The sequence below is a fragment of the Fomitopsis serialis genome, assembly GCF_022376445.1.
Source record: "Fomitopsis serialis strain Sig1Antser10 chromosome Unknown B0H18scaffold_23, whole genome shotgun sequence".
Taxonomy (NCBI): Eukaryota; Fungi; Basidiomycota; class Agaricomycetes; order Polyporales; family Fomitopsidaceae; genus Fomitopsis; species Fomitopsis serialis.
This window is the reverse complement of record NW_025954983.1, coordinates 288,132-313,728: the sequence shown is the minus strand read 5'-3', so window position 1 is coordinate 313,728 and position 25,597 is coordinate 288,132. Positions and strand designations below refer to the sequence as shown.

The window sequence follows — 25,597 nt, the reverse complement described above, 5'->3', positions numbered from 1 at the left end:
CCCAGACTCAGTGACCGCCACAGCCGCTGGCACCGTGGTCCTTCACAGCCTGAGGCATCACTCAACGCGAAGTTCATCGGTCGACTCGCCGCGACAATCATTCCGTGAGTGCAGACCCCCATGTCACTTTCATACGCCGTGGAATATGATCTTACGCTGGCAATAGTTGGCCTGACAGAGCTGGCCCGGCTGCTTCGCTGCAGCCTGAGGCTGAGGCTTCAGTCTGGCTCACTGGATCATTGGCTTGAAGCTCCACCTCCCAGCCGGAATATACCAGAGCAATGTGCGAGACACTGATCGCCGTGTTACTGGTCACTTCGTCAGCGAAAGGCTCGAGCCTAGTCTACCGCTGGCCTCCTTCGCCCGAGTCCTCTGTCAGGCTTGCGCGTCCCAGGCTGAACCACGACGTCACATGTATCTACGGAGATAATCCTTGGCGGGCCGCCAATGGCTCCGAAAATCCCTCGGAGAATAGGGTATGCCCCGAAATCCTCGGATACGATGAGGATGCGTACATATGGCAAAGACCCGGAGCGTCTCGCCATAGATCGTCGTCAGTGTCGCATTCGCGCTCACATCCTGCTTCGAGAAGAGCATCACCTGCACCGGACATGTCGGCGTCATTCTCCAGTGGGAACCCAGGGCTGCCTCGTGATGACGAGTACGACACTGTACTCGGATACTCTGCGGAGTTCCTCGCCGGATTACTATGCCCTCAAGTATCCATGTGCCACCAGAAGTTCGAATTCATCGTCGACGACCTTGCATTCATAGGGCATCCTGTTTGCGCGGAACCCGACGGATTGTGGAGGTTCAAACCTGACAAGGCAAAATCAATTCCTCGCGGGCGAGTGTCGAAGAAGGGAGAGGCCCCTCAGCCCAAGGGAAATTCTCTCACACCCGATAGCACGGAACAGAACAAACAACCCCTGCCGGATTCATCCTGGCTACAGACTTTCCATCTCGTTCTGGTACTTGATCGTCCCGACCCGTCATCCTCCACCTCTGGAACGGTGTGGAAGTATTTCGACACCATCTACGAACATATCGCGTTCACCGTGACCGCCGTCCTGTACCAAGAACAGGTTTTGCACAACTTCGTGGAGGGCGAGTGTGACACTCTTGGATCTCTTAGAGATGAATACTCAAAGAAAGGTACAGTAAGGTATTTTACCGGGCATATAGCATACTGATGTTCTCAAGGCGAACCATTTGCCGAGTACCTTCGCGAAGCACTCAACGTGTCGTCAATAGCGGTGTCCATGAAGACACTCTACGAGGCCATGAAGGAGAGGTCCATAGCGCGAATTGTCATCCACGACTTGCCTCTTGAGCTGCAGCTGCCTCCATATCTTGACTCCCTGCTACATGCTCATGAAGAATGTGACTTCGATACGATGGAATCACGTAGTGAAGACGATTTGCCAAATTCTTGGGGCAGCATGAGCGTCGGCTGGCGGCTCCCCGCTTTGAAGCCCTGGAAGAGTCTCCTCCGCCTGTACGATGAAGACGAGCGAGGAAACGATGAACTCTACAGGAGGCTTAGGGCGCCCCAACCGACAGCTGAAGACAACGAGCTTGCGGAGCAGCTTGCCAGGTTTCTGGAGATAGCGAACGTCACTCTATCGTATGTATCTCTTTCTCCGCTGCCAAGCCATCATGGCTCACTAACAGCGTACAGGCTCGCGGACATGGCTAGTTTGCTGGACTGGGACCTTGAGTCACAAGTATACCCAACCGTGCGCTGGTTGGTCCATCACCGACGAGCCAAAGTGGTCGATATCGTTCATCCTGGTTTAAGGACCGTCTTCACTGTTCCGCCCAAGTTCAACACTCCGTATGTAGCCTGGACTGTCTTTCGTGGCGTGCGCTGATTGTGTTTAGGATGTCCGAACTGACTGCTGACTTCGACCGGAGGTTTGCGGAGCACGATGTGAGCCCTCTTCCGAAGATTCTCGCCATGGTCTCGATGTCGACACATCAACAAAGCGCAAACCACTTCTACGGGACCGTAGTCGGATCGAAGGAGCGTATTCAGCTGTACCACAACGTCGTCGTGTGGATGCTCAAGCGTGACCTGCTCATCACTCTCCACCTGCGTATCCGGATCGTCGCCACAGAGGAACTCAAGCATCGCGTAAGAATGAAATACGAGATGGCGCGCGCGAAACGGGAGCGCATCCAGGCTAGGTCGGCACAGGCAGAAAAGGAGTCAAACTCGCACGACTCACAGAAGACCGTCGCGTCGAAAGAAGCACCCAGTATCGAGACGTCCTCCGAGTCAAGTCCTGGCACGAACTGGCTGTCGTTCTCACCAAAGACGGCTAGGGCGCTCGCAAGGCGACAGTCTGTTAGTGCGCAAAATCAGGGAAGCGTGCAGACACATCCTGATGTGGCGGAGAAGCGCGGAATCGATGATTTGGATGAAGAGGTGGGCTCGTCAGGAGCGGAGGATGTGGAAGATTGGTACCGTGGCAATGGAGACGATAACAACCCGTACTCGTCTATGATCACTGACCCTGCGCGTGCCTCGCGGTTGGAAAGGCGCTGGCTTGCCGCCATGTCGGAAGGAAAGGATCCTTACATAGCCACACGATTTGAAAAGTTCGTTTCTCAGGAAGCATACAGCTGCACGTACTCACAAATTGTTCAATCACTAGGATCAATCAATATTTCGATGGCAAGTGTACGGATGATGAGATTCTATTCCGAGCAGAGATTTCTAGGAAACAACTCCGAGAGGTACTGCACCATTACGATGAATACGTCAGTCGTCCTATCATTCTGTCACTGCGCGCATGTAGACTCACATCCATGTCATAGCTGCAAACATTCCTTCACCCATCGTAACCTCCACTCATGGCACCCTGTGCACCCAGTCAAGCAGCCGCTCCGCTTTCGAGCAGTCGAAGAAGCCCTTCCTCCCGCTCAGATCATGCCCATCTCGAATCGGAACATCCGGCCAAAATTGTTTCTTCAGCTCCACTGTCTCCTCGTTTGTTGCTATGTCGGGCGCCGCAACGAAAAACCTCTCATGACCCGACCACCTGCCATTCTCCCCGAATACCGCGAGCAGGAATGCCTCCGCGCCGGAATCTTCTTGCACCCAGCCCCAAAGATCCTTGGCTCTTCTCGCGGGATCATCGCGCGTTGCTGCCTCGCGTGTCGGGACGGACCAGTGTAAGCGAATGCTGGCAACACGCATTGATGGATATCGCCGCACGATCGTGTCCGCCTGCATTTCGCAAATCCTAAACAGGGGTCGTCAAAATGGATCGGCTTCGGTATAATATGCTGTTACAATTTTGACAAGCCATATGGCTCGTCCGGTTCAGCAGGATGATCCTCATCGATAGGAAAGTACTTGAATCGTGGTTGCACGCTGAACACGAGAGCGATTACATTGACGGAGGAGGCTTGAGCAACCCTGTTAATCCCTAGCTAATTGCGCAGTAATTCAGCTCCTGTGGACCGTCGTCGTCTCGCTACCTCACCTCTGCTGCCGCTCGCAGAACGTTCCACGTTATGGCTACATTCCTATACCAATCTTAGCGTCCCTTCAATACGACTTACGTGGTGGCATACGTGTTATGAGTAGTGGCCACATAGTCTGCGGGCCATCGCACTCCCGCTAATTGGACAACCCCATCGCATCCTCGTATCGCATTCAATGTCTCATCGTAGTCTCGGAGGTCCGCCTGAACGAACTTGAAGTTTAGATCCGTGGTGAATTGCAAGTCCTTCGGAGCGATGTGATCTATGCCAACGACCGAATGCCCCTGCTTCAGGGCGACCATCACGACGCGTTTGCCAACGTCCCCCGTGCATCCCGTCACAGCGAGTTTCATGATGTGAGTCAGGGAACGAGAAGACCGTAGAACAGTGAGTTGAAAGGTTCGGATTTGTCTGTAGATAAGGTGATGAGCCTGGTCATGAGGTCATCACAAATAGGATGCGGGCTACCGACCTCCGGGGTGGTTCGCTATGATACAATAGTCAGGAGGCTCACTGAGAAGCACTTCAAATAATGTTTTAGTGCGCACAGACTCAGCAACCGAGCTTCCGATTTCAAGTGGTCATCGATCGCACCGTATATGTTATCAAGGAAAGTAATGAAGGTGAACAGATACGCTCGAGGGCTCAGACGTTCATGATTTCAATATGAGCGAGAAATAGGGTATACGCGGCAGAAGCCCAGCGGGCCTATGTGCCACTGCCATTTCTCTAAGGCATAGACATTCGCAGTGCTTTGAATGATTACTTCAAGATCATCAGGCGATTTAGCAGTACACTCATACACACACGCTAGCGAGACAGCAACATTTGCCATGTGGGCATTCTCCAACGCGAGAGCCTTCAAAAATACCCCCCGTCCATGGCAGCGTCACCATAGGCAGGCAATTGGGTGGGATCGGGATCTTCCTTGAATGCGTATCGATCTGTACGGCATTAAGTCACACTTGCCAACCAGAGAATGTATGTTCTTACAGAGCCTATGCTCGCCTGCATCAAAGGCGTAGCCGAAATACTTCTCATTGTGGTGCGCCTTTCGAGGCCAGCACCGATCGAAGTCGTCCTCTTCGTCCTCGTCCGTTGCGTCGTCTTCGTCGTCATCTTCGCCCGGTCCGTTTGCAGGGTCATCTGGAAGTTCTATGTCAGCCCACCTCGGGATACGAGCAGGGCGATAGTCGTGGTTGATCCCCATGCGGTCCATCCGCTCACATTCCGTCGCAGCATAGAGCGCAGAGCGCTTCGGGTCCCATGCCATGGATGCGACCGCGTTGTTCCCGGTAGACAGCTCGTACACCGCTGCTTTAGCACGGATGTCCCACAATTTGATGTGCTCGCTCTGCTGTCCGGATGTGAAGAGAGCTGGCACGCACGCACATTAGCATCGCCAGGCAAGTGAGTCAAGGGCACGTACTGGGCACTCCATCTGGGTGGACGAGGACGACCGAAGAGCAATACTCCAGGTCGATGCCGTGGTTGAAAGTCATGACCGGGAGGGGCTGTCGTACATCGAAGAGTCGCGCATAGCCGTCACTACCAGCCGTCGCGAACACATTCGGATCGCCCTCGCTCGTAGAAATGACCTCCACGTCCCCGCCATGGCCAAGGTATCGCGCGACGGTTTGTCCGCCATGCTCCAAGTCGATTGATGCGCATAGATACTCGTTACTATCTCGGCGTCCGTTAGTCCCACAGATCATGTTGCCGCTCGGCGCATGGCGATGCCAGACAGCAGGGTAGAATGTCGGGTCTGCAAAGGCAATGGAAGCGTGCGGAATGCTCCCGTCGAATCCTCGATGTCGTCGCCGTCGTTGTCACGCCAGCTGTCCTCGACATCGAACCGCCCCCTCCCAATCCGTCTGTGTTCAGGCCCATGTTGTTGGAGAGCATCTATGTTCCACACAAGCGCTTTCCCCTTTCCTGCGCGTGCGACGCGCCCGTTGGGAGGACGGCCAAACACCCAGAGCACTCATCGGAATCCAGTGTGTGGACTGCGGGGAGCTTGTTATGGCGTGATGCGTTGGGATTCGCTACCCAGGAGTACGATTTTACCCTGTGGCTGTCCGCGATGAAAACCAACTTCCTTTCCTCATCCATCGCCATCGTAGAGGCGAGGTCGGAGAGACCAGGAGTGATGGATCTCCCTTTCTGCATATGGTCGTCTTTGTCCAGAAAGTAGCAAGCCAGCGTGGGATTGCGGTTCTTCCATCCACCTGCCCCGATAATGGCAAGGCATGTTTGCCCGGGAGATATGAGCATCTTCGAGGGGACCGTGATGTCGTCATCAGTGATTTCGCAGCGAGCTTGGTGGATGGCCTGTGCAAGCGGTGTGGCGTCGGTGACTGAGGTGCTGACATCGGGACGGAAGCGCGATAGGCGGGTGCTCTTGATGTGAGGTTGCATATCAGGCCTCCACGGGGCAGGGCCCAGCAGCTCAGCAGGGATCCCACCGGGATCTGCAACGAAAAGTTGAATCAGACATAAGTTCAATTGTGCACGCTGAATACGAACTTGCGCTCACGATGAAGTCCTTGAAATGGGATACGAAAGAATCAATCAGTCCCTGGCCTGCGAAAGATCAGTGAGAGGACTGCGTATTTACATAGCTGGACGCTGACCAAGACCATGAAAGCTGGTATTGTCCTCCACCAAGTCCGCATCGCTGCATGTGCAAATGACGGGATGAAGTCAAACATTCCCTCCGAATCATCCGATCCGTAGGCAATCCCGACACCTCTGTTGATGATAGCCTCCGCTTTGACTACGATTTCGTCCATGTTCCCTGCGCCTTGTGCCGAAGCATTGCGCACGACTTCGCATACCCGCCGTAGAGTCGCTTTCAACACCGCGCCGTCGCCATCGCCGCCGCCATCAGACGTCTCTTCCTCGTCAGTCTCATCACCGTCGCCTAGTGCATCTAGACGTTCGTCGAGAGCATCGAGCTGTTGCATCCAATCAGACATGGCGAGAAAAAGGGTCGAGCTCTGGCAGTGGACTCTTGAGAACGGTATCTGCGAGTCGGTGGGAGTGACAAGCTTACAGTAGGAGCCAAGCACCGAACGAAGCACGTCGAAGCACGCGCCTTGCACGCGCCCAGCCTTCGTCGCGTTTGTGGCAACGCGTCGCAGCACGTCGGAGCGCGTCGTACCGCAAAATAAAGTATCTGGTCTCTCCGTAGCGCGAAGTATCTCAAAACATGCGTGCTAGAAGCATTATACACAACTGCCACTGCGGACAACCGTTTGCGAAGCTCACATGTATTAATTGACGTGTTATTTTTACGCTCTATCGACTCTACATAGGAATGGATTCTTTTTCGCCATTTTGAATTTCTAGATTGTTTTTTTTCTATGTTCGAATCGTCATTTCTAATTATTCCATGTTGGATTCATTGTTCTATATACGCCTTGCATTTAGCTATTAGCTCGACATCGGTTGTCCGGTGTGTACGGGCTTGCGCGACACGGAAAGCGTTCCTCCATGCATCATCCAGTGGACGGTCGCGCCGAGTGTGGCTGAGCGCTTATCGAGATCCCTACTCACGTGGTCTGGAAGGCAAAATTCCTCGCGCGGAAAGTCGAGACGACCTGAACCGTTCCTTCATGCTTCGCTAGTCGTGTGTCGTATTCACTAAGTACGTGCCGAAGTCGCGTGTATCACTGGTACGTGCTTTCATCAGTCAAGAGGCGAACATGATGTCTCTACACATACTTATCTACATTGTCCGACTGGGTCTCCCCAACTGAGGACGAAACGTGCACTGATTCTCCTCTTCTTTCCATTTGACCGTTCAACACACATTCTGATTCAAACGTCTACAGAGTGCTCTAAAGCAAGACGACTCCGGTGGCACGGCAGCTGGGCTGGCATTGACTTTGATCTGTCTGGCCGTGTACACTCAGCTCTGTCTCAGTCCTGCATCAGGCTGACTTACGCCCTGTACTAGCACTATACAATGAATTTCTACTTCGAGGCTGCCAAAGTACTTGACAAACTTGACTCCAAGAAGGGCTCGATCAAGGGCATCATCGCCACGGTAGCTGAGAAAGACAGAAAGAGGACAGCCGCGTTGGTCATCGAGACTCTGAAATGTGAGGCCCGTAGTGTCGTCGCTAGCTTCCAAGGCTAACCCTTTCCTAATAGACAAGCCTGTCCTGAATGAAGTACTCGATGCTACGAAGCTTCTGAAAGAAGAGCGCAAGATCACTTCGAGGAATCTCGCGCTGCTGCTTATACACGACCTCCTGCTCGCGAATGGCATACAGGCAGGGGATGGGCCTATCAAACAAGGTGTACTGCGACATAAGACGAGACTACATGGCGAGTTCACCAGAATCAAGATCAAGCGGGGCGCGAAGACGAACGCCGAGCTCGCGCAAACTGACGATTCCAGAGCTGGTCAGCCCGCATCCCATCTCGACTGCTTTGGCGTGCTCATACTGGCAGTTGCGCAGCACACATACCACGCTACGTGCGTGTCAACCGGAATTGCTGGACAGTAGAAGATGCGATTGAGACGTTCGGCTCCCGTGGGTACGAGCTGGCTGACCCGCTTACTTCGATGTAAGACGCCTGGGCCCCCCTGCGTTCTGCTATTAATCTGACTGCAGCAAGGCGTTCGCCAAGGATAAACATATCCCGGACCTCCTCGCCTTCCACCCACAAGTGCAATTCGTCGAAGACGCGTTGTACAAGGAAGGCAAGATTATACTGCAGGACAAGGCTTCGTGCTTTCCGGCACACGTCCTCGCTCCGCCGGCTGACGAAGGCAGCGTCGTCATCGACGCTACCGCTGCGCCGGGAAACAAAACCTCGCACTTGAGCGCATTGATGGGCAACAAAGGCAAGGTGCGTGCGACACCTATGACCGACGATGGCGCAGAAAGCTGACGCGCAGAGTAAGCTCTTTGCCTTCGAACGCGACCGCAAGCGCTTTTCCACGTTGAAGATGATGCTGTCCAAAGCTCGATGTAGGAACGTCGAGGCCGTCAATGCTGACTTCCTTATGACGAGCCCGACGGACGAGAAGTTCAGCAAAGTGACCCACATGTGCGTAGTCACACGCAGTGAATTGACCCATGCTGAGCGTTCCGACAGCCTACTTGATCCCTCGTGCAGTGGGTCCGGTATTGTCAACCGAATGGACCATTTACTGGAATCAGGTATGCGTACGCGTGGGCGTCTCAAGCTACTTCGAGCACGCTAACGCACGTCCCGGCACTTAAGAACCGCAGAACGACGAAGGGCAGAAGCGACTGGCCAAGCTTGCTTCGTTCCAGCTCATGATGATCAGACACGCAATGAAATGTAATCCTCTCTCATGTCCGCCATCGCCGAGCGACTAACGAAATCCACAGTTCCGTCAGTCAAGCGGATCGCCTACTCAACATGCAGCATCCATGCCATCGAGAACGAGCGGGTCGTCCGGCAGTCGCTCGAGACACCTGAAGCGCTTGATGGCCACTTCGTCCTCGCTCCGCAGGCGGACGTCCTACCAACATGGCATCGGCGAGGCCTGACCGAGGAGATGAGCAGTCCGGGTAGGTTGGATGGTCAACAGGAGTGCAATGCTATGCTGATCGTCGGCGGCGGTCACAGATGATGCACAGTCACTCGTGCGGTGTTCTCCCGATGGGGATGCGACGAACGGGTTCTTTGTATGCTTGTTCGTAAAGAGGGCCGCCGGCGGCGACGCACCTGCCGTCACCAGCAAACGGCGGATCGAGGATGAAACCACCGATACGACACACAAAAAGCGTCACAAACGCCGGAAAAAAGCCGTCTCTGATGCACAAAGAGCGTCATGATCCCGAGTAGTACATGAATACCCAATACCAGGTTTTATTCGTCGGGAGTACAGATCGTCATACGCTAGTCAGAAGAGTCGAGGCTACATATCGGACGAGAGCGGAAGCGGTCGACTGCACATGTCAGTTGGCGATGGTTAGTTTTATCGCAGACCAACCTCATTGCAGGTACGAGGATGAGGAATGAGGATGAGGATGCATCGGTGGGAACTGTTAATGAGCTGGAGTCGGCTTCAAGACCTGGACTGAACGATGAGGCCGCGGGACGATGAGAGCGAGAGGCAGAGTCAGAAGGGGACGAGTGACCGTTAGAGCACGAATCGGGTTAGTGAGACGGGGTGCCATTTTGCTGCTGAGCGTACTGGCCCTGGTAGTACTGAGCGTAGTTGGCTGAGTAGTCCTGTGGGGGGTAGTAACCGCCGGCTTGGCCTGCATATCCGCCTTGAGCGGCGGCGCCGCCCCACTGTTGACCGGGAGCGGCACTGTAGCCAGCAGCGCCATAGCCGCCGTAACCCTGCGGTGGGCGATAGCCGTTGTTCTGCTGAGGAGGTACGGCGCTGCTCTGCCAGACTTCCGGACGGCGCCAGGGAGGAATGTTGGAGCCGCCCGCAGTGATATCGTGCCCAGCGCTTCCCATCCAAGGGTTCTTGGGACCGTCTCCAGGACCTTTTCCGCCCTCTCCGAGCTCCGCCATCAAACTTGCGTACTCGGAGTCGAAACCGCCCTTCGTCATCGCCATCGAGTTAGAAGAAGGAGGAGTGTTGTTGATAGCGTTGGGGTCTCTGTTAACTTGACAGTCTCTGGCCATGTGCCCTGCGCTCCCGCAAACGCGGCAGATGATGTTGGCCGTGAAGTTACGCTGCTCTGGACAGTCATACTTCCGGTGACCAACACCGCCGCAGTTCTGACAGATCTGGTTCTCGTCATCACGAAGAGTTCCGTTCAGTGCAGCAAGCTCGCGAAGCTGGTTACGTTTATGGTCGTTCTGACCTTCGGGGGTAGAAGCAGCCTAAGTACGATATTAGCTAAAAGACTGATGTTAATGAGACACGGCCGCGTACCGTTTCGATGACCCTGTTGATCAATCTAACGCAGAGAGTGACTTTCTCGTCTGATTCAGCAGTAACAAGACAGTGGAGATCTTCCTCGGCATCTTCAGCGTACTGTTCTGGTCTCGCCTTGCCCTCCTTCACACTGCCCTTGCCTCGAATGCTGATTTTCGCGCCACTATCCCTCTCCATTTTCTTGAGACTGTTACCACGGGGGCCTACAAGGAGACCGAAGAAGTTAATCTCCGGGAACTCCTTGACGGGGATGTACACCTTCTCCGAAGGGCGCTGGGAACGCTTCTGCTGGTGATATTCAACAGGAGGTCGGAAGTTGGGATCGTTCTTCATGGCGCGGTCGACGAGGCGAATGCGCTCATCCTCTAGCTTCTTACGATAGCGGACTTCCCTAGTGTTAGTCCTGCGACCATGCGCGTCGTAAGTCGGCGGCGGGGAAGGAGATCTGATCCGCGGTTTCGTCAGATGGCAAGCCCGCATATATTAATGTCTACTTACCTCTCGCGCTCCGGAGGAACGAAGTCGTTCAGCCTAAGTTTGCGATTGATCTCTTCCAGCCTGAGGTGGATCGCATAGTTGTCAAGGTGAGCCTGCGAGACGCCATTGGCATTGATAGCCGTCGGCAATCCAGGGATCTCGTTCTTGGCTTCACCCCAGCGGCTACGGCGCTTGCGAGGTGCGTTAGGGTCAGCTACACATAGAAGACGACACCAGGTCACAAGTTAGTAAGAAGTCAGTATGAACGAGTGATATAGGTTGAGGGAAATGCATGCGAGATATATCGTAGAATTGCACGATCTGCTGCGATTAGGAAAGGCACACGGCCAGTCCGCGCTGAAGAATGGACACGTACCCGAACCATTAGTAGCCTGCGGTGTCTCTCCTCGGTCACTCCTCGAGCCATCTCTGTCAATCTGGGTAGGGGGACGCGGATAAGCGGATGGAGATGGCTGTGCAAGCTGAGGGGGGGCAGTTTCCTCCGCAGGTGCAGGTCCGAAGCGACGACGGTTGCCCAACGGCGCTACAGCGTTGTCAGCAAGTGTATGACGAGTAAAACATGAAAAACACACTTTCGTTGGTTCCCGTAACCTCGCGAGTAGCAGGTCTCCACATGCTGGACGAGCAGGAAGGGGGAAGAGGACAAGACGGAGAAAACGTGCGAGACGATGATTGATCTCTGCAAAGACCCGTCCTCCAGATCTCGCGTCTCTCCACGCATTTCGATCTCCGATTGAACAAGGTGTGGCGGTGGCACAAGTGCCTTGTGACGGCGCTTACTCACCAGCCTTGCTTCAGCTCGTCTCCGCCATCTTCGGATTACCTCTTGGTCTCCTGTGCAGTTTAGTATCTGGCCTGACTTCGTTGAGTGCCACTGTCTTTGTTATGCCTAGCAAACGTGCTGCAGAAGGTACGTCAGGGCGCCGTCTGGTTGACATCTGTCGCTCAGCCTAGTAGATTCCGCGGACTGGGCCTCTTCGTCTAAGCGGTCAAGGAGGACGAGGGACGACGACGACGACTACCTCAATGTAGATGACGACGACGAAATCCGCGATGAGCCTTCACCTTCATATTCATCTCTGATTCCTCGCGGCGCGACGATCAAGCTCAGCGCATTGTCTCGTAAGCTGGCGGAGAAACGGAAACCACAGGACGGCGTGGAGGATGGTGATGGCCGCGACCTCGATGCACATCGCCGTCAGCAGGACACGCTGGTCTCGCACGTATTCCAGGAGCAAGATTTCTCGTGGTTGCATCTAAAGCCAGATCACGCTTCTCGTCCTCTGTGGATTAGTCCCGAAGACGGGCACATCATCCTTGAAGCCTTCTCGCCCATTGCTGAGCAAGCGCAAGACTTCCTAGTAGCTATTAGCGAGCCGGTTAGCAGGTATGCATGCCATGACCGTCGGGTAGGACTAGGACTAGACAGATATCAACAGACCTGCCTTCATACACGAGTACAAGCTCACTTCCTATTCCCTGTATGCCGCCGTCTCCGTCGGTCTCCAAACGGAGGACATAATAGAAGTTCGTGCGCTCCGCGCTCATACTTCGCATGCAGACACTAATTGTCGAGTCCCTTACAAAGGTCTTGAACCGTTTATCAAAGGTCAGTGGTCATGGATCGTCCGCGGAGTGTAAAGCTTCACTCCCACCAAGGTTCCGGTGCCCGAAAGCATTGTCGCGTTTATCAGGGAGCGAACACTGTCTTACGGCAAGGTCAAGCTTGTCCTCAAGCACAACAAATATTTCGTGGAGTCGAGCCACCCCGAAACGCTCCAAGTCTTGTTGAAGGACAAGATCATTCGCGAGGCGCGTGTGCATTCGCAGCCCACGGATAATAGCATCAAGGCGGCCACCTTCACGACTTCAAAGGCGCCCGTCAGAGGCAACCTTGTTATCCCGGGAACAAAGGAAGCGGAAAAGAAGAAAGACGACTCTGCTGGCAAAGGCTCCACTGCGAATGGTTCAAACACGGACGCGGAGCTTTTCACGTCTGTAGTCGGCGTGGAGGGAGGTACGTCGGTGACGTCGGTGATATATACAGCGCAGAGGTTTATCCTTATCCTCCCTCGCCTACAGACGAAGTGGACGAGGACGATGACAATGTTCATGCCTTCGAGATCGACGATGGAAAAATCGACGTAGGTTGTGGTCGTGCGTGCCCAATGGACGGTCGTTAGATCATATTTTTCAATCGCAGGACGTCAAGAAGCGGTGTAATGAACTCGAGTATCCAATGCTGGAGGAATACGATTTCCGCAACGATACAATCAACGCCAACCTGGACATCGACCTGAAGCCATCTACCGTCATCCGGCCGTACCAGGAGACTAGTCTCAGTAAAATGTTCGGCAACGGGTAAGTGTTTTAGCTATTATACATCAGTGGTCGAAATCGACCCCGTAACCTAGTCGTGCACGGTCTGGAATCATTGTCCTACCGTGCGGAGCCGGTAAGACCCTCGTCGGTATCACTGCCGCGTGTACGATCAAGAAGTCCTGCCTTGTGCTCTGCACGTCGTCGTAAGTTGCCTCACGATCAATGCATTCCTCGGCACCCCTTGATGTCGCGCACGCATTTAGGGTTTCGGTGATGCAGTGGAAACAGCAGTTCCAACAATGGTCCAACGTCACCGACCGCCAGATTGCCGTGTTCACCGCTGACCAGAAGGAGAAGGTGAGTCTAACAGACTGCGCTTTACGGGCGCATCTTTATCCATCTCATCTACCGTGCAGTTTGCCGGTGATAGTGGTATAGTCATCTCGACCTACTCCATGGTCGCGAACACGCACAATAGGTCGCACGAGTCAAAGAAGATGATGGAGTTCCTAACCTCGCGTGAATGGGGTTTTATTCTTCTGGACGAAGTGCATGTTGTCCCCGCTGCGATGTTCCGCAGGGTGGTAACGACCATCAAGGCGCATTCAAAGCTCGGCTTGACAGGTGTGCTCACTGACACATATTTTTGGCGCCTGCGTTGACGGTGCCATTAGCGACGCTGGTCCGCGAGGACGACAAAATCGCTGACCTAAACTACATGATCGGGCCGAAGCTATATGAGGCAAACTGGATGGATCTTGCCGCCAAAGGACATATTGCAAACGTCCAGGTGCGTTGTCATGGCATCACCGTCGTCACCACCCTGATTAGATGCATGTGACTAGTGTGCAGAGGTTTGGTGCCCGATGACACCAGAGTTCTACCGTGAATACCTGCGCGAGCAGTCGCGGAAACGCATGCTGCTGTACTGTATGAATCCGCGCAAGTTCCAAGCCTGCCAATTTCTCATCAAGTACCACGAGGACCGTGGTGATAAGATCATTGTATTTTCGGACAACGTCTTCGCGCTTGAGGTACGCCGTTGTGCTCTCATGATACGCTTGGCACGGCTGACATGAGTGCGAGCCAGGCCTACGCCAAGAAGCTCGGAAAGCTCTACATTCACGGTGGGACGGGGCAGGTAGAGCGGATGCGGATATTACAGTGGTTCCAACACAGTCCGGACGTCAACACCATCTTCCTATCGAAAGTGAGGCGTCCATTCGTCCGTGTATGTGTCATTGTCGGAAGCTGATTCTGTCCCACGCTATCAGGTCGGAGATACTTCCATCGACTTGCCCGAAGCCACATGCCTTATTCAGATTTCCTCGCATTTCGGTTCCCGCAGACAAGAGGCACAGCGCCTAGGTAGGCCTCCCCGCGTGTGGTGTCCCGTCGCGCTCTTTTAATTTCTGAACCGCAAATTAGGGCGCATACTGCGAGCCAAGCGGCGGAACGACGAGGGCTTCAACGCGTTCTTCTACTCGCTGGTCTCGAATGACACGCAAGAGATGTTCTACAGCACGAAGCGCCAGCAGTTCCTGATCGACCAGGGGTACGCGTTCAAGGTCATCACGCACCTGGACGGGCTGGAGAACCTCCCGGACCTCGTCTACAAGTCGCGCGACGAGCAGATCGAGCTGCTCTCGTCCGTGCTCCTCGCGAACGAGAGCGAGGCGGACCTCGGCACGGACGTGCGCGCGGGCGAGGGCGACCTGGCCGGCACGATCACGTCGAAGGACTTTGGCATGCCGTCCAAATTCCCCGGCGTGCAGCGGACGTCGGGCTCGCTCACCGCGCTCAGCGGCGCGCAGCACATGTCGTACGTCGAGCAGAACAAGTCCGTGAACAAGAAGCTCGCGCGCGAGCAGGCTCCGCGACATAAGCTTTTCGCTAAGCGCGACAAGAACCTCGCCTCCGCACGGAAGGAGGCCAAGGCGGCTACGCGCAGTGGCTAGTCGTGGGTACGGCGCTCCTGTGGCTCAGGCTCGGCGGCGTATCTGGTAGTTGGATGTATACTACGGATTGTATACTGTACACCTTGTTTAATGCACTAGGTCCGATCAGGTGTGCACGTCGGACGTCGGCGGTTTGACAAATTGCTGGAGAACAGGCTTCGTGACGTACTCCACGGGCCAGGTCCGACGTCGGTGATCTGAACGCGCTCAAAGCCTGGGACTCTGGAGGCTGAATAGAAATGAATCAACAGCGCGACGTAAGACGGTCGCTCCGGGCCCACCCCGGGCAGAGCCCGCTGATCGAGGCGGGTCGACGACAGACAGGATGTGTTCCGCTGGGACAAACTTGCAGACAAACTTGCAGACAAAAGTCGCTATTCATGCGAATTCGTCTGCTTCCCCGCCTCCCGATACATCTTCACATTTGTTATTTCTCGGAATTACCAATGCGCACCAGTGCGTCAATCTGTGGACTACGTCCAGCGGTCATCTTGGTCCTATAGTCCACAGCGACGGCCAGTCGCGAAAATACGATTGGCTGCATGAGGGCAAATCTTCTGACGGCTGGTCAGTAGTGACGAGACGAGGGACTGGGCAACATGACGGCCGTACGAGCGAAGTACTGCTTGTGAAGGAAGGCCGCGGATTAGCGGTCTGGAGCACCTCGTGTATGGTGCGGACGGAGCAACACGATTCGGCGAGACTAAAAACCAAGGCTGGCTGCGGTAGAGAATAAAATTTATGGTTGTCACCCTAGAACCGGAGCCTGAAGAGCAGCACGGCATTGCACAGCATGGAAAGATTTGCGAGCTGTACATACGGCGGCCCAACCACACCGACTTGGAGCCTCTCCGAACCACTACGCGCACGAGGGTTTACGCGGCGCAGTACCAGCTGGTACCAAGACACTGCAGGTGCATCGGGCAGCTGCTGGAGTGCAGTATGAATCCAGGTATGACCCGGAGATAGGGAATGCGACACCAGCCAGGCAGAGGTTACATACAATAGGCAAACTGAATCGTGGTTGGCTCAGGCTGGAGTGAGAGTGCTCGCGGCGCCATCTCCGCCGTTGAGAGGGTCTGCCAGTGACTATCGGCTTGGCCAGGCCATTCTTGGCCCGGACCCCGTTGTCTGGACCGTTTGCTGCGGACAAGTACTCGGTACATGTCGTTACCTTTCCAGTAGCTGCAGCCGTTGCTGCAGCCCGGGAGAAGATATCGTGATCAAGAGTTGCTTCTGCAATCGCCCTACGCGAAAGCCGGATCTGAGAATTAGGCGAACGAGCAGCCACCGGAGGATCTTGGACGATAATTGATTGGTGTGCACGTGACGGGAAATTGCCGGATATGGCATTGGCGTCACGCCGGATCGGTGACACTGACGATGCGGTAACGGGTTGTTGAGCGATTGAGGGTGCCTGGGTTTCGAATCATTCCGAATATGTCGCACATGGCGAGGGGGCTTCCTGGACGTGTTGTAGCGGGGATGAAGAGTGCGAGCGCCACCGGAAGACGGGGGCTGCTGGGCTGTGATGGGTGTGTACTTACCGCGCAGCGCTGGGCGTCGAGGGATGGAGAGAGGGAAGACCCTGGCCCGTGGGCTGGGAGCCGGAAGCAGCGGGAAGCTAACGTACAGGCGCCAAATAAGCCGCCGGCAAGGCGATGAGGCCGATGTGGGTGACCTAAACGGAGGGTGCGTCACATGGCGGCCGGTCTCGAAGTGCGCGCACTGGTCTGGACGCGGGCGGGGGGGCGACGCGACGGGGGGCTGTGGGCGGCGAGCGGGCGGGGTGGGGGCGCTGGGTCGGGGGCGGGTGGCGGGCCCTCGTGGTGGCGACGGGCTCGCGAGACGGCGACTGTCGTCGGCGAGTGAGACGAAACACATCTGCTGGGAGAGCCGGGCCATCCTCCTGGCGACGTGGCCGCGCCTACCTGTCTCGGTCAGGCCCCTCTGGCCTCCCGCGCCGCATGCTGATCGACGCGCCAAACCCAAGCTCCCTCAAAGCCCTGCTAGCGCCTCTATATCTGTCACATGCATCCTCTCCCCATCCCCTTCCCCGCTCGCTCTCGTTCCTCCAGCCACCCGCCTCGCTCGACCGTCCGCCCTCACTGAATGTCCTCCAAACGGGGCCGCAAGCGGAATGACAACCTCCCTCCCAATCGTGCACGAGACGTCCAGAGAGCCTTCCGCGCCCGCCGCGCAGCACATCTCGAGGTGCGCCCGACATATCCGATACTCTCGCATGTCTGCTAATGCCCGCCGTATTCCGCCCTGCAGGCTTTGGAGAGCAGAGTGACGGAGCTCGAGGAAGAGAACAACAATCTGCGTGCTGCGCTCAATCTTCCGCCCGCGAACCGCATGCCACTCGGCAAGGGCCCCACCGGCAAGGATAGGCCCAAGTCTCTGTCGCAACCGCAGCAGTCAAACACCGCCTCCCAGCCCGGCTCTTCGACGCTGCCACCAATACAGTTCCTCCCGCAGGTATCGCCGACCAACTCACTTCCCTCCATGCCCGTCAGTCGACACGACTCTCCGTCGTCCGCGTCGACCCGGACACACTCCTTGTCCCCGACCGCCTTCAATCCCTCGCTCGGGCAGGCCGGCCCCATGTCGGGGATGGACTCCTCACCATGGGACAGCTCTGCGTACATGGGCAAGGACCAGCCAGAACCTGGTCCCTCTTCCACTTCCAACAGTTACACAATCCCGCCCGTACCCGGCCCATCCACTTCGCATTCCTCCGCGTATGCATCTTCTACATCGCGCCAGTCGCTGGACGAATCGTACGTCCCTCTTACGAGCTATCAATACTCTCCAGAGAGATCAATGGCCTCCGACCCTTACTCTGGGATCACCGGTTCGGGCTTTCTCTTGCGGGACGAGCGCCGCCCTTTCACGTATCAACAGCCTTCATTTCCCACGCATGCCGGTCAGCTTCATGCGCATTCCTCTCCGGTCTCTGCTGTTTCGCCCTCGATGCCATCTGGAGGAGGCCAGCACATTCATTCACCATACGCTCACCGTCGGTCAGCGACCGAGCCGCAGGGATATCGGTCGAACATCCAGCTTGGCTCCATTCCTCAGATGCGCGCCCCGCAGCCGCCCAATCTGCCAAACCGCCTGCCGTCCCCCAACCAGCTCTCTGGGGCGGGTGGCGCGCCACCGCCGCTACACCCGGGCTACGAGTACGGCGACGAGCGGAAACTCGACAGGCTGCGCTAGAATTAATTGCATCTTCAGGTTATATTTTTGGATCTATATCGTCGCACCTCTCTCCAGGACTTCCGCATCACAAAAGCATATTACTGTATCGCTACTCTAACCGAACGCTCTCGTTCGTGCAGCCGCTTTCCATCCGCTCTCCTGCATATACGTGTACTAGCATCTGTCTACTTAGAATCTACCACATGTCCGGGCAAGCCCCGTCGTAATAATGCTATCAAGGTGCGGCGCGTCTACGTTGCCTTCGCCACCGCTGACAGAGCCTGAACGTGATGACAGACCCGCCTCGCGTCCCACCAAACTGCGGATCGATGTCTGCAGCGGCGTGCGCATCGCCGAAGCGCCCCCGTCGAGTGCGGGCTTGATCGGGTACGTCTCGGGGGGTGTCTCGCGCAATGCACGCAAACTGTACAGCAGGCACTGCTTGCGCTCTGCGCACGCGCCATCCGGAGCCGGCCCTTCTGCATTGATCAGTCTCCAGCAACGCTCGACGCATGTGAGTCCGTGGCGCGCTGAGCGCGCTGTCTCTCGGGGCGTGTCTTGCGTAATGATGCGAGTTACGAGGTTGTATATACACAGTCTGCATTTACTGGGTTGCTAGTGTAATGTATCCGGGAATAGTATTGACCATTGTGGGCATACAGGGTCCACCCGCGGTTGATGCCGTGCACCGAGCTCCCAGCCCGCAGGGATGGTATCAACTCCGTCGGCGCATCCGCCCGAGGCGCTATCCCCGTCAGGCGCAAGTGGGGGCGGCGCACGGGCAGCGCCGACGCCGCGAGGTGAGTAGCTAAATATGAAGCAAGAGCCCGCCGTATGTCCGGCCGTCAAAGGGTACATATGGCACATATGACACTCGCGCCGATGGGCCTCCCAAGACGGGGGCGGGCATCACGCTTCTCGTCATTCATCAACGCCCGTCCAGGCAAGATGGGAGCGAGGTCGGCTTACGATGTGTGTTCGTAGGTCCGACAATGAATAGTGCGCGCTTGGTGTCAAAGCTTGCACCAGTCCACGCAGCCGTCTGGACCGTACTTCTGTTCTAGCCATTCATTCGCCTGCTTGAAGTGCCCGTTACCAAGGAAGCCTCTGCTCGCGCTCAGCGGGGACGGATGCTGCCAATGAGAAGACAGTGCTTATGTGAGACCTTCCGGACCACTCCAAAGGAACACGCCACTCACCGCGCTCTTCAGGATGAGATGCTTTTTCTGGCGGAGGGACGCACGGGTCAGGCGCGCGGGATGCGGTGAAGGGCGGGAACCGCAGACTGAATGGGGCCTACCTTGTCCAGTTTCGCGACGCGTTTCGCGGCCCAGGCTCCCCAGGCGAGGAAGACGATGCCCCGGCCGCGCCCTCCTGCGCCGTTCGGGTTCGCGAGATTGGCGCCGCCGTATCTGTCAACGACGTCGACCACCCTGTCGGTGAACTCTTCCCAGCCCTTCCCGGAGTGGGAACCAGCGTCGCCTGCCTTGACGGTGAGGCATGTGTTCAGCAGAAGGACGCCGTTTTCGGCCCATGCCGTCAGGTTTCTGTGGAGCGGCGTGTAAGTGGGAAGACGGACCGCGCGCCTGTGGCGGCGCGATGAGTCAGGCAGTGGGTGAGTGTGCTTACCCGTGCTTGGGGGGCTCGAACTGCGGGTGCTCCGCCTTGATTTCTGCGTAAATCTGTCCACCGGGTGCGGTCAATGGGCGTGCATGGTCTTCCCGGTGGAGATGAATGCTTACATTACGCAAAGACGGAGGCACGGCCACGCCTGGAGGGACGGAGAAGCACAGCCCTGGCACGAGTCGGGCACTTCTATCAGACGGAAGATGTCGGAGGCCTTGATATGCTTATGCTTACCGTGGGCTTGCCCGGGACCGTGATAGGGATCCTGGCCGATGATGACGACCTTCACTCGGCCAAGGGGAGTAAGATTGGACCAAGAGTAGATATTCTTCGCTGTGCGTTTATGTAACCTCCGTTGAGAGTCGGATATCGAAGTGACCGTTGACGCTGTGACTCACGCGAGGGATAGATTTTGAGGTTTGGGGCGCTGTCCTTCGCACCGTGGACGCCCGCGTCGTACAGAAACTGCTTTAATTTTAGGAAATAAGGCTTCCGAATCTCATCTTTGAGCATCTTGAACCTGCCAGGCACATCAGTTCCGCCATGAGCGGAGCAACATTTGACTGACAGTGGCCAACTCACCAACTCTTGCCAAGGGTCTCACACTCGAGGGCGAGTAGCTTACGCTCCTCGTCTGACAAAGCGGCCTGAAATTCCGACATGGAGAAGGGAATGGAGTTCAGGGACGGCTGCGAGCTCAAAGTAGACGCGGTCGACGCTATACTGCTCGCTGTCCTGGTGACCTTGATCTTTTTGGCTGCAGGCGCGTTAGCAGACGCGCCGCCGGAAAACATGTCCACGAGTGTCCTCTGTCGCTTTACCGCGGTCGACGAGGACGTCTTTTGCTCGGCGACAGCAACATTGGTTTCGACTATGAGCGCGGATGTGGCGCCGGCGGACTTGCCCTCCCGGGCGGCGTCTTGCACAGCATTTGTTGCGTCTTCCTTCGTTTCAGCAGAACCATCGAGGTCTTCAAGGTACACAACACGCTCCTTGGCTGACATGGTAAGGCACGGACGCGAAGCAGTGGAGAAAACGCGTGAAGATGCCGGGAAGGTGGAAGTCAAGCGCGTCGTGGTGAACATCAACGCGACGCGTCGAGCGCCCGAACAAAAGCCCCGATCGCGCTGAGCACGTGGTCCACGCGCTTCGACGGCGCTCAGGCCAGAAGGCGTGTGCCAGAGGGCGCCGAGGTGCTCGAGAGTGCATTGCGCGGGTCACTCGCCTGGTAGCGGTCGTGGTCAGCGTAAGTAGCGGGCAGAGTGAACGATGAAATGGGGCCGCTCGATTTGGGTCCGACGGTCCGTCAATCTCGAGGGCTCTGGTTGGCTGGAAGGTTAAATCGACCACGTGGGCGGACTCGATCGGCATTGGGCCCGGGCATTGGCCGCGAGTGCGTTCGACGACTCCGAGTCGCAGCCACCGAGCGCTGTTCGCTCCATGCACTGACCGCAACGTCCCCCTCTACCATTGCCAAGCTGCCTCGGTCACCATCATCTCCCTCTCCTCCCGCTGCCAGACACGCTTCTGGCCGCGCCGAGGCTTCTCGTCGTCCGCAGGTTCGCAGGCTGGGCTCCGGCAATGTCGCCGTGCAGCAGAAGCCTCAGCAGCAGCAGGGGTGGAGCACGAGCTACCAGGCAGGGTCCTCCGGGTGTGTTCTCTCTTTCGACTCGTAATCACCGGAACAACTTACCTGCCTCAGCTCCGAATCTGGCACCAGCACGGACGACGATTCCGACGACACCGACGAAGGCCTCCGGCAGTCCCGAGGGAGACCAGACGTGCAGCACGCGATCGGCAGTACTGGGAAGAATGTGAAAGGCCTTGCTGTACAGACAGCCCGTCCCGGTACCCCGCAGCAAGCCCCTGCTTCGGCTGGTCCAGGAAGTGCAAGGCAGAGCAGTCCGGCAATGCTTCAACGGAGACCATTCACTCGTTCACGATCACCTGCAGTTAATGCCGACCAAAATGGGTTCTCGTTCTCTAACCAGATGTCAATGCCAGGGAACAGCCCGTCCTCCATCTTCAGTCGTCAGAAGATCGCTCAGTTTGAGATACGCCATCTCTTGCCGAGCTTTGTTCACGCTACATTCCGACCTCCGTTTTCGTCGACCAGTTGGAAGCTTACCCTTGACTTACGGCAAACGTTCGAAACCTCCTTGCTGATCTGCTCTCTTGGATACTGCGCCACCAAAATGCGGGGATGTGTGCGTGAACGCTTGCCTCCAGATCTGTGGAATGCACGAGACAAGTTGTCGCCAGAGATGTGGATCTCAATAGGTAACAATCGTTCCACGTATGCAGCGGTCACAACCTAACCGTTGCTCCGCAGAGCTTGCACTTCTCATCATTGCATCTATGATTTATTTCTGCGTCACTCGCATCTATTGGAACAAATTACCGCCAAGTGATGAGACGACCACAAAACAGACTAATCCCCAGGACACGCCTGCATCGCCTGGCCTTGTTGTCCGTGACAACAGACGCACTTCGAACCTTATTCCAAATGCGGCGTCGAGGGGAAGCTACTTCGGCTTCGTGTGGATGACGGTGCCGAAAAACTATAGGTAATGCGACCGCTGTCTTCCATGCTGCATTTTGGCTCAAGCTCGGGTATCCAGGGACTCTGCAGACGACGGCATGTTATTTGGCCTGTTGACGGGACCGCTGATGTCCGCAGCCTTGCTGTATCTCTCCGAGAAGGCTGCTGCCGCAACCCCGCCGTTGGATCCGCTCCCGCAGAGCTGGATCATCGAACAGCCCAAGGTTCTGGACGGGTCCAATCATCCTCTCACGGCGCTGCAGGCACTCGTCCTGTCTCGGAGAAACCTGGTAGACATGGCGACGGTGTGCTCGACCATCATTATCGTCCATGTGATCGCATCCTGGATGACAGAACGCCGCCATCGCCGCAAGCTGAAGGTTCCGAGGGCGAAGTGAGCTCTGTTCCGCGTAAGGAGAGTCGAAGGACATATCTCTCCATTCTGTTCACGGTGTCCGTGAGTCTATGGGTGTTGTGTGTGCGAATCGCCCTGTCCGAGATGAGACTGGGAATATGGCAAAGTGCGTAGCGGGATTTCCTCCTTTGGCTCGAGCGAGGTACGAGGGTGACAACCTTGTTAGACATCAACTACTACGAGATTTTGGTATGCGCTATGTTCTTCCAATTCTCGCTATATGTTGCCATCCGCATGGCCATCACGGCTTCACCCTCGGCGAACTTGCAGTGGTGTGTTTTGGCGCCACCGTGCTCTTAATGGAAGCGTTGAGCCTCACTATCGCCCGTGTACGTGCTGTGATACTGTCCTCGCTAACACCGGTTTACACGTGCTGACCTTCACCAAGATCTCGCCCATTACCACGTCATTTATCAAGACCTACCGTCTTCCCACCCCACTTCTCATCTACCAAATAGCCCTCATTCCCGGCTCGCTTCTCGTCGGCGTTCTGCTCTCCCCACTACTCTACCTCTCGCGCCACATCGCCCAGCAGCCCGTCCGCCGACTTCGCTACCCCGAGCAAAAGCAGAAGCACCGCAGGCTACTCGCGCTCGGCTTCTATGCAGGCGCGGTGTTGATCGTGGGTGGCCTCATTGGCCTCTGGACCCGCTGGCTTCTGGGCAGCCGAGACCCGTGGCTCTGGGCGCTCTTCTGGATTCTCGAAGGCAAGACGAAGTGGAGCCGGCCGGCTCTCCTGGCGTACTGGGCGGCTTTGGGAAGTATCAGTGTAGCGGGGTGGAGTAGGCAGCTCGCGCGGTCAAGACGGTATCGCCACAGAAACGTCGTCAACGCCGCGGGAGAGTTCGTGCTGAATCACCACGGTAGCTTCGACGGCGGGGTCCGCGGGATGAACGCGGGCCAACGTGAAGGCGGCGCTGTAGAGTTTAGCGACCCCAGTGCGCCACCGACGCCACCGCCGGAGTCAGCGGGTCCGCTGGGCTTGAGCTTTTCGAACCTCCCGAACTTGTCGAACCTGTCGGGATTGCCGAATGGGGCGAATATGTCGAATGTTGCGGATTGGCTTGACGCAGCGGACAAACACGTACCGACGTTGAGCGTGAACGCGCGGCGCAAGTTCTTCCATGCACTGGCTGTGGCGATGTTTCTACCAGGCATAGCGATCGATGTGAGCGTCCATTTTCATGAGGAGCTATGCAGCTCCGCATGCTCACGAGCGATTCAGCTAATGGTCGACTGACTTAGCCAGCATTCACACACTTGGCGTTCAGCGCGGCCTTTGCGCTGTTCGTCTTTGCGGAGTACGTACGCTATTTGCGCTGTATCCGTTCGGTGCGTCGGTACATCTCTTCATGAACGAGTTCCTCGACCAGAAGGACAGTGGCACGGCCATTCTCAGCCACTTTTACCTCCTGATCGGGTGTGCGGGCACGGTGTGGTTCGAAGGGTAAGTTCGCATTTAGTGGTATATACCGACCGGGACATTGATGCGACGCTGTGGGGCTCAAGGCCGTCTCGATGCTCCAGTATACTGGTACGTTGGTGCTTGGAGTGGGCGATGCTCTGGTAGGCATGTTCCACGCAAACGAAAGATACCATTCTGAGTATAGTCAGGCTTCGATCGCCGGCAAACGGCTGGGGCGGCATCGCTGGCTGGCCACGAGCCCGAAAACATTGGAGGGGAGTGCTGCATTCGTGGTTTCCATCGTTGCGTGCGCGTGGATGCTGCGCCTGTGCGGGCTTTCGGAGCACTTTTCGGTACGTGCATTGCTGGTGCTCTCGGACGGAGCATACACTAATCCAGGGGCTGGGCGTGCAGATACTGCGCTACTCGGTGGTCGCTGGGCTATCTTCTGCTCTGGAGGCGTTCTCGGTGCAGAACGACAATGTGCTGCTGCCCCTGTATATGTGGAGCATGCTTGTATTTGCGGACGTGTAGACAAAATGTACATCTGTTGTATGTACGGTACCTCGCCCTGGAACTGGCTCGGAGTGGCTGGACGCGGACCGCCCGTACTTCACCTCCGCTTCACCTGGTGCCTGGCGTTTCTACATCGTCGCGGAGCGCAAAATTGAGCGATCGGAGATTGGGATGACGTCGACTGTCCGAGGGTTGCTGGAGAAGAGGACAGTTGCCAAATCGGGCGATCTAGTCTCGTAGGCGCCTGCGTGCAGCGCCCAGACACGCCTCCACTCCTCTGCAGCGACCACCCGCTCCAGTCGTCCAGGGCGTCCAATGTCGCTCGTCTCCTCCATCTGTCCTCCATCCCCCTCAGCCTGCACAGCGATCTCCTCCACGCGGTGTTCTGCTCCAGCTGTCCTCCCCACTGTCCTTTTTTGAGCGTGGGGCTGATGGATCATCTCCTGAAGCACAGCGGAACACCGACATCCTCTCCGCTGCTTCTGGTTCCAATATTTCCCTCAACGACATATCTTTGTCGCTTTCCTCGTCGCCGACGCCGTACGCCGTTCTGCGCCCAATCCCGAACATCGCTTTGCCGGGCAGGAAACGCCCACTGCGCAGACCTTCGACTGCCTCCTCTGCGGAGGAGCGAGGCATGCTATTACCTTCCTCCGCATCCCCGTCTACTACGGACTTATCTACTACTGCAGTCACACCTGCGTCCGATGGCGAGGAGTGCGTGGCGGAG

The 25,597-nt window shown here is 56.4% G+C and overlaps 9 protein-coding genes across 9 annotated transcripts; 5 read left to right on the top strand and 4 right to left on the bottom strand.

Annotated features, from left to right (window-relative positions):
• Window positions 1–281: 281 nt before the first annotated feature.
• B0H18DRAFT_1084433 (nitrogen permease regulator of amino acid transport activity 3-domain-containing protein) lies at window positions 282–2,850 on the top strand (the record flags this gene model as incomplete). The annotated part of the gene is made up of 6 exons (XM_048031790.1): window positions 282–1,155; window positions 1,204–1,627; window positions 1,682–1,837; window positions 1,885–2,604; window positions 2,661–2,766; window positions 2,824–2,850. 6 exons carry the CDS (start codon window positions 282–284, stop codon window positions 2,848–2,850), a joined length of 2,307 nt encoding a protein of 768 aa, XP_047894926.1.
• On the bottom strand, window positions 2,583–3,906 carry B0H18DRAFT_1000223 (uncharacterized protein). Its single transcript, XM_048028205.1, has 6 exons — window positions 3,586–3,906; window positions 3,495–3,537; window positions 3,302–3,441; window positions 2,811–3,251; window positions 2,662–2,745; window positions 2,583–2,605 (listed from the first exon to the last, which is right to left on the bottom strand). Exons 1-4 carry the CDS (start codon window positions 3,846–3,848, stop codon window positions 2,858–2,860), a joined length of 840 nt encoding a protein of 279 aa, XP_047894925.1. The 5' UTR covers window positions 3,849–3,906; the 3' UTR covers window positions 2,583–2,605; window positions 2,662–2,745; window positions 2,811–2,857.
• Window positions 3,907–4,072: 166 nt separating this feature from the next.
• B0H18DRAFT_1000217 (uncharacterized protein) lies at window positions 4,073–6,550 on the bottom strand. The gene is made up of 6 exons (XM_048028204.1): window positions 6,113–6,550; window positions 5,461–5,966; window positions 5,329–5,425; window positions 4,925–5,302; window positions 4,489–4,872; window positions 4,073–4,439 (listed from the first exon to the last, which is right to left on the bottom strand). The coding sequence occupies exons 1-6, from the start codon at window positions 6,471–6,473 to the stop codon at window positions 4,357–4,359; spliced, it is 1,809 nt and encodes a 602-aa protein (XP_047894924.1). The 5' UTR covers window positions 6,474–6,550; the 3' UTR covers window positions 4,073–4,356.
• A 915-nt stretch (window positions 6,551–7,465) lies between these two features.
• Window positions 7,466–9,317, top strand: B0H18DRAFT_1117881 (S-adenosyl-L-methionine-dependent methyltransferase; the record flags this gene model as incomplete). Its single annotated transcript, XM_048033672.1, has 9 exons — window positions 7,466–7,601; window positions 7,654–7,908; window positions 7,965–8,073; window positions 8,121–8,358; window positions 8,414–8,559; window positions 8,608–8,672; window positions 8,737–8,817; window positions 8,868–9,050; window positions 9,109–9,317. 9 exons carry the CDS (start codon window positions 7,466–7,468, stop codon window positions 9,315–9,317), a joined length of 1,422 nt encoding a protein of 473 aa, XP_047894923.1.
• Window positions 9,318–9,642: 325 nt separating this feature from the next.
• On the bottom strand, window positions 9,643–11,557 carry B0H18DRAFT_1094161 (uncharacterized protein; the record flags this gene model as incomplete). Its single annotated transcript, XM_048032373.1, has 5 exons — window positions 11,452–11,557; window positions 11,235–11,402; window positions 10,880–11,072; window positions 10,379–10,826; window positions 9,643–10,326 (listed from the first exon to the last, which is right to left on the bottom strand). The coding sequence occupies exons 1-5, from the start codon at window positions 11,492–11,494 to the stop codon at window positions 9,643–9,645; spliced, it is 1,536 nt and encodes a 511-aa protein (XP_047894922.1). The 5' UTR covers window positions 11,495–11,557.
• Window positions 11,558–11,764: 207 nt separating this feature from the next.
• Window positions 11,765–15,159, top strand: B0H18DRAFT_1117879 (DNA helicase; the record flags this gene model as incomplete). Its single annotated transcript, XM_048033671.1, has 15 exons — window positions 11,765–11,789; window positions 11,837–12,266; window positions 12,319–12,406; window positions 12,441–12,488; window positions 12,539–12,896; window positions 12,962–13,023; window positions 13,083–13,240; window positions 13,294–13,404; window positions 13,465–13,558; window positions 13,618–13,825; window positions 13,876–13,991; window positions 14,047–14,235; window positions 14,292–14,411; window positions 14,476–14,569; window positions 14,630–15,159. 15 exons carry the CDS (start codon window positions 11,765–11,767, stop codon window positions 15,157–15,159), a joined length of 2,631 nt encoding a protein of 876 aa, XP_047894921.1.
• Window positions 15,160–17,271: 2,112 nt separating this feature from the next.
• Window positions 17,272–18,381, top strand: B0H18DRAFT_1117878 (uncharacterized protein; the record flags this gene model as incomplete). The annotated part of the gene is made up of 2 exons (XM_048033670.1): window positions 17,272–17,373; window positions 17,437–18,381. The coding sequence occupies 2 exons, from the start codon at window positions 17,272–17,274 to the stop codon at window positions 18,379–18,381; spliced, it is 1,047 nt and encodes a 348-aa protein (XP_047894920.1).
• Window positions 18,382–19,376: 995 nt separating this feature from the next.
• On the bottom strand, window positions 19,377–20,993 carry B0H18DRAFT_1117877 (uracil-DNA glycosylase-like protein; the record flags this gene model as incomplete). The annotated part of the gene is made up of 8 exons (XM_048033669.1): window positions 19,377–19,496; window positions 19,563–19,589; window positions 19,664–19,949; window positions 19,993–20,045; window positions 20,106–20,158; window positions 20,224–20,322; window positions 20,388–20,509; window positions 20,572–20,993. The coding sequence occupies 8 exons, from the start codon at window positions 20,991–20,993 to the stop codon at window positions 19,377–19,379; spliced, it is 1,182 nt and encodes a 393-aa protein (XP_047894919.1).
• A 577-nt stretch (window positions 20,994–21,570) lies between these two features.
• Window positions 21,571–24,885, top strand: B0H18DRAFT_1084426 (uncharacterized protein; the record flags this gene model as incomplete). The annotated part of the gene is made up of 13 exons (XM_048031789.1): window positions 21,571–21,640; window positions 21,829–22,196; window positions 22,242–22,269; window positions 22,322–22,556; window positions 22,611–22,925; window positions 22,952–23,052; window positions 23,217–23,275; window positions 23,335–24,114; window positions 24,192–24,251; window positions 24,308–24,379; window positions 24,456–24,512; window positions 24,561–24,704; window positions 24,766–24,885. 13 exons carry the CDS (start codon window positions 21,571–21,573, stop codon window positions 24,883–24,885), a joined length of 2,409 nt encoding a protein of 802 aa, XP_047894918.1.
• Window positions 24,886–25,597: the final 712 nt, after the last annotated feature.

Bases quoted from the DNA above. Each gene is read 5' to 3' on its own strand.
- B0H18DRAFT_1000223 (XM_048028205.1), bottom strand. From the start codon at position 3,848: ATGAAACTCGCTGTGACGGGATGCACGGGGGACGTTGGCAAACGCGTC. The intron at 3,442-3,494 runs GTGAGGTAGCGA...CTGCGCAATTAG, and splicing joins TTCTGCGAGCGGCAGCAGAG to CTAGGGATTAACAGGGTTGC. The intron at 3,252-3,301 runs GTAACAGCATAT...ACCCCTGTTTAG, and splicing joins CCATATGGCTTGTCAAAATT to GATTTGCGAAATGCAGGCGG.
- B0H18DRAFT_1000217 (XM_048028204.1), bottom strand. From the start codon at position 6,473: ATGTCTGATTGGATGCAACAGCTCGATGCTCTCGACGAACGTCTAGAT. The intron at 5,426-5,460 runs GTCCTCCCAACG...CGCGCAGGAAAG, and splicing joins AGTGCTCTGGGTGTTTGGCC to GGGAAAGCGCTTGTGTGGAA. The intron at 4,440-4,488 runs GTAAGAACATAC...AATGCCGTACAG, and splicing joins TGCAGGCGAGCATAGGCTCT to ATCGATACGCATTCAAGGAA.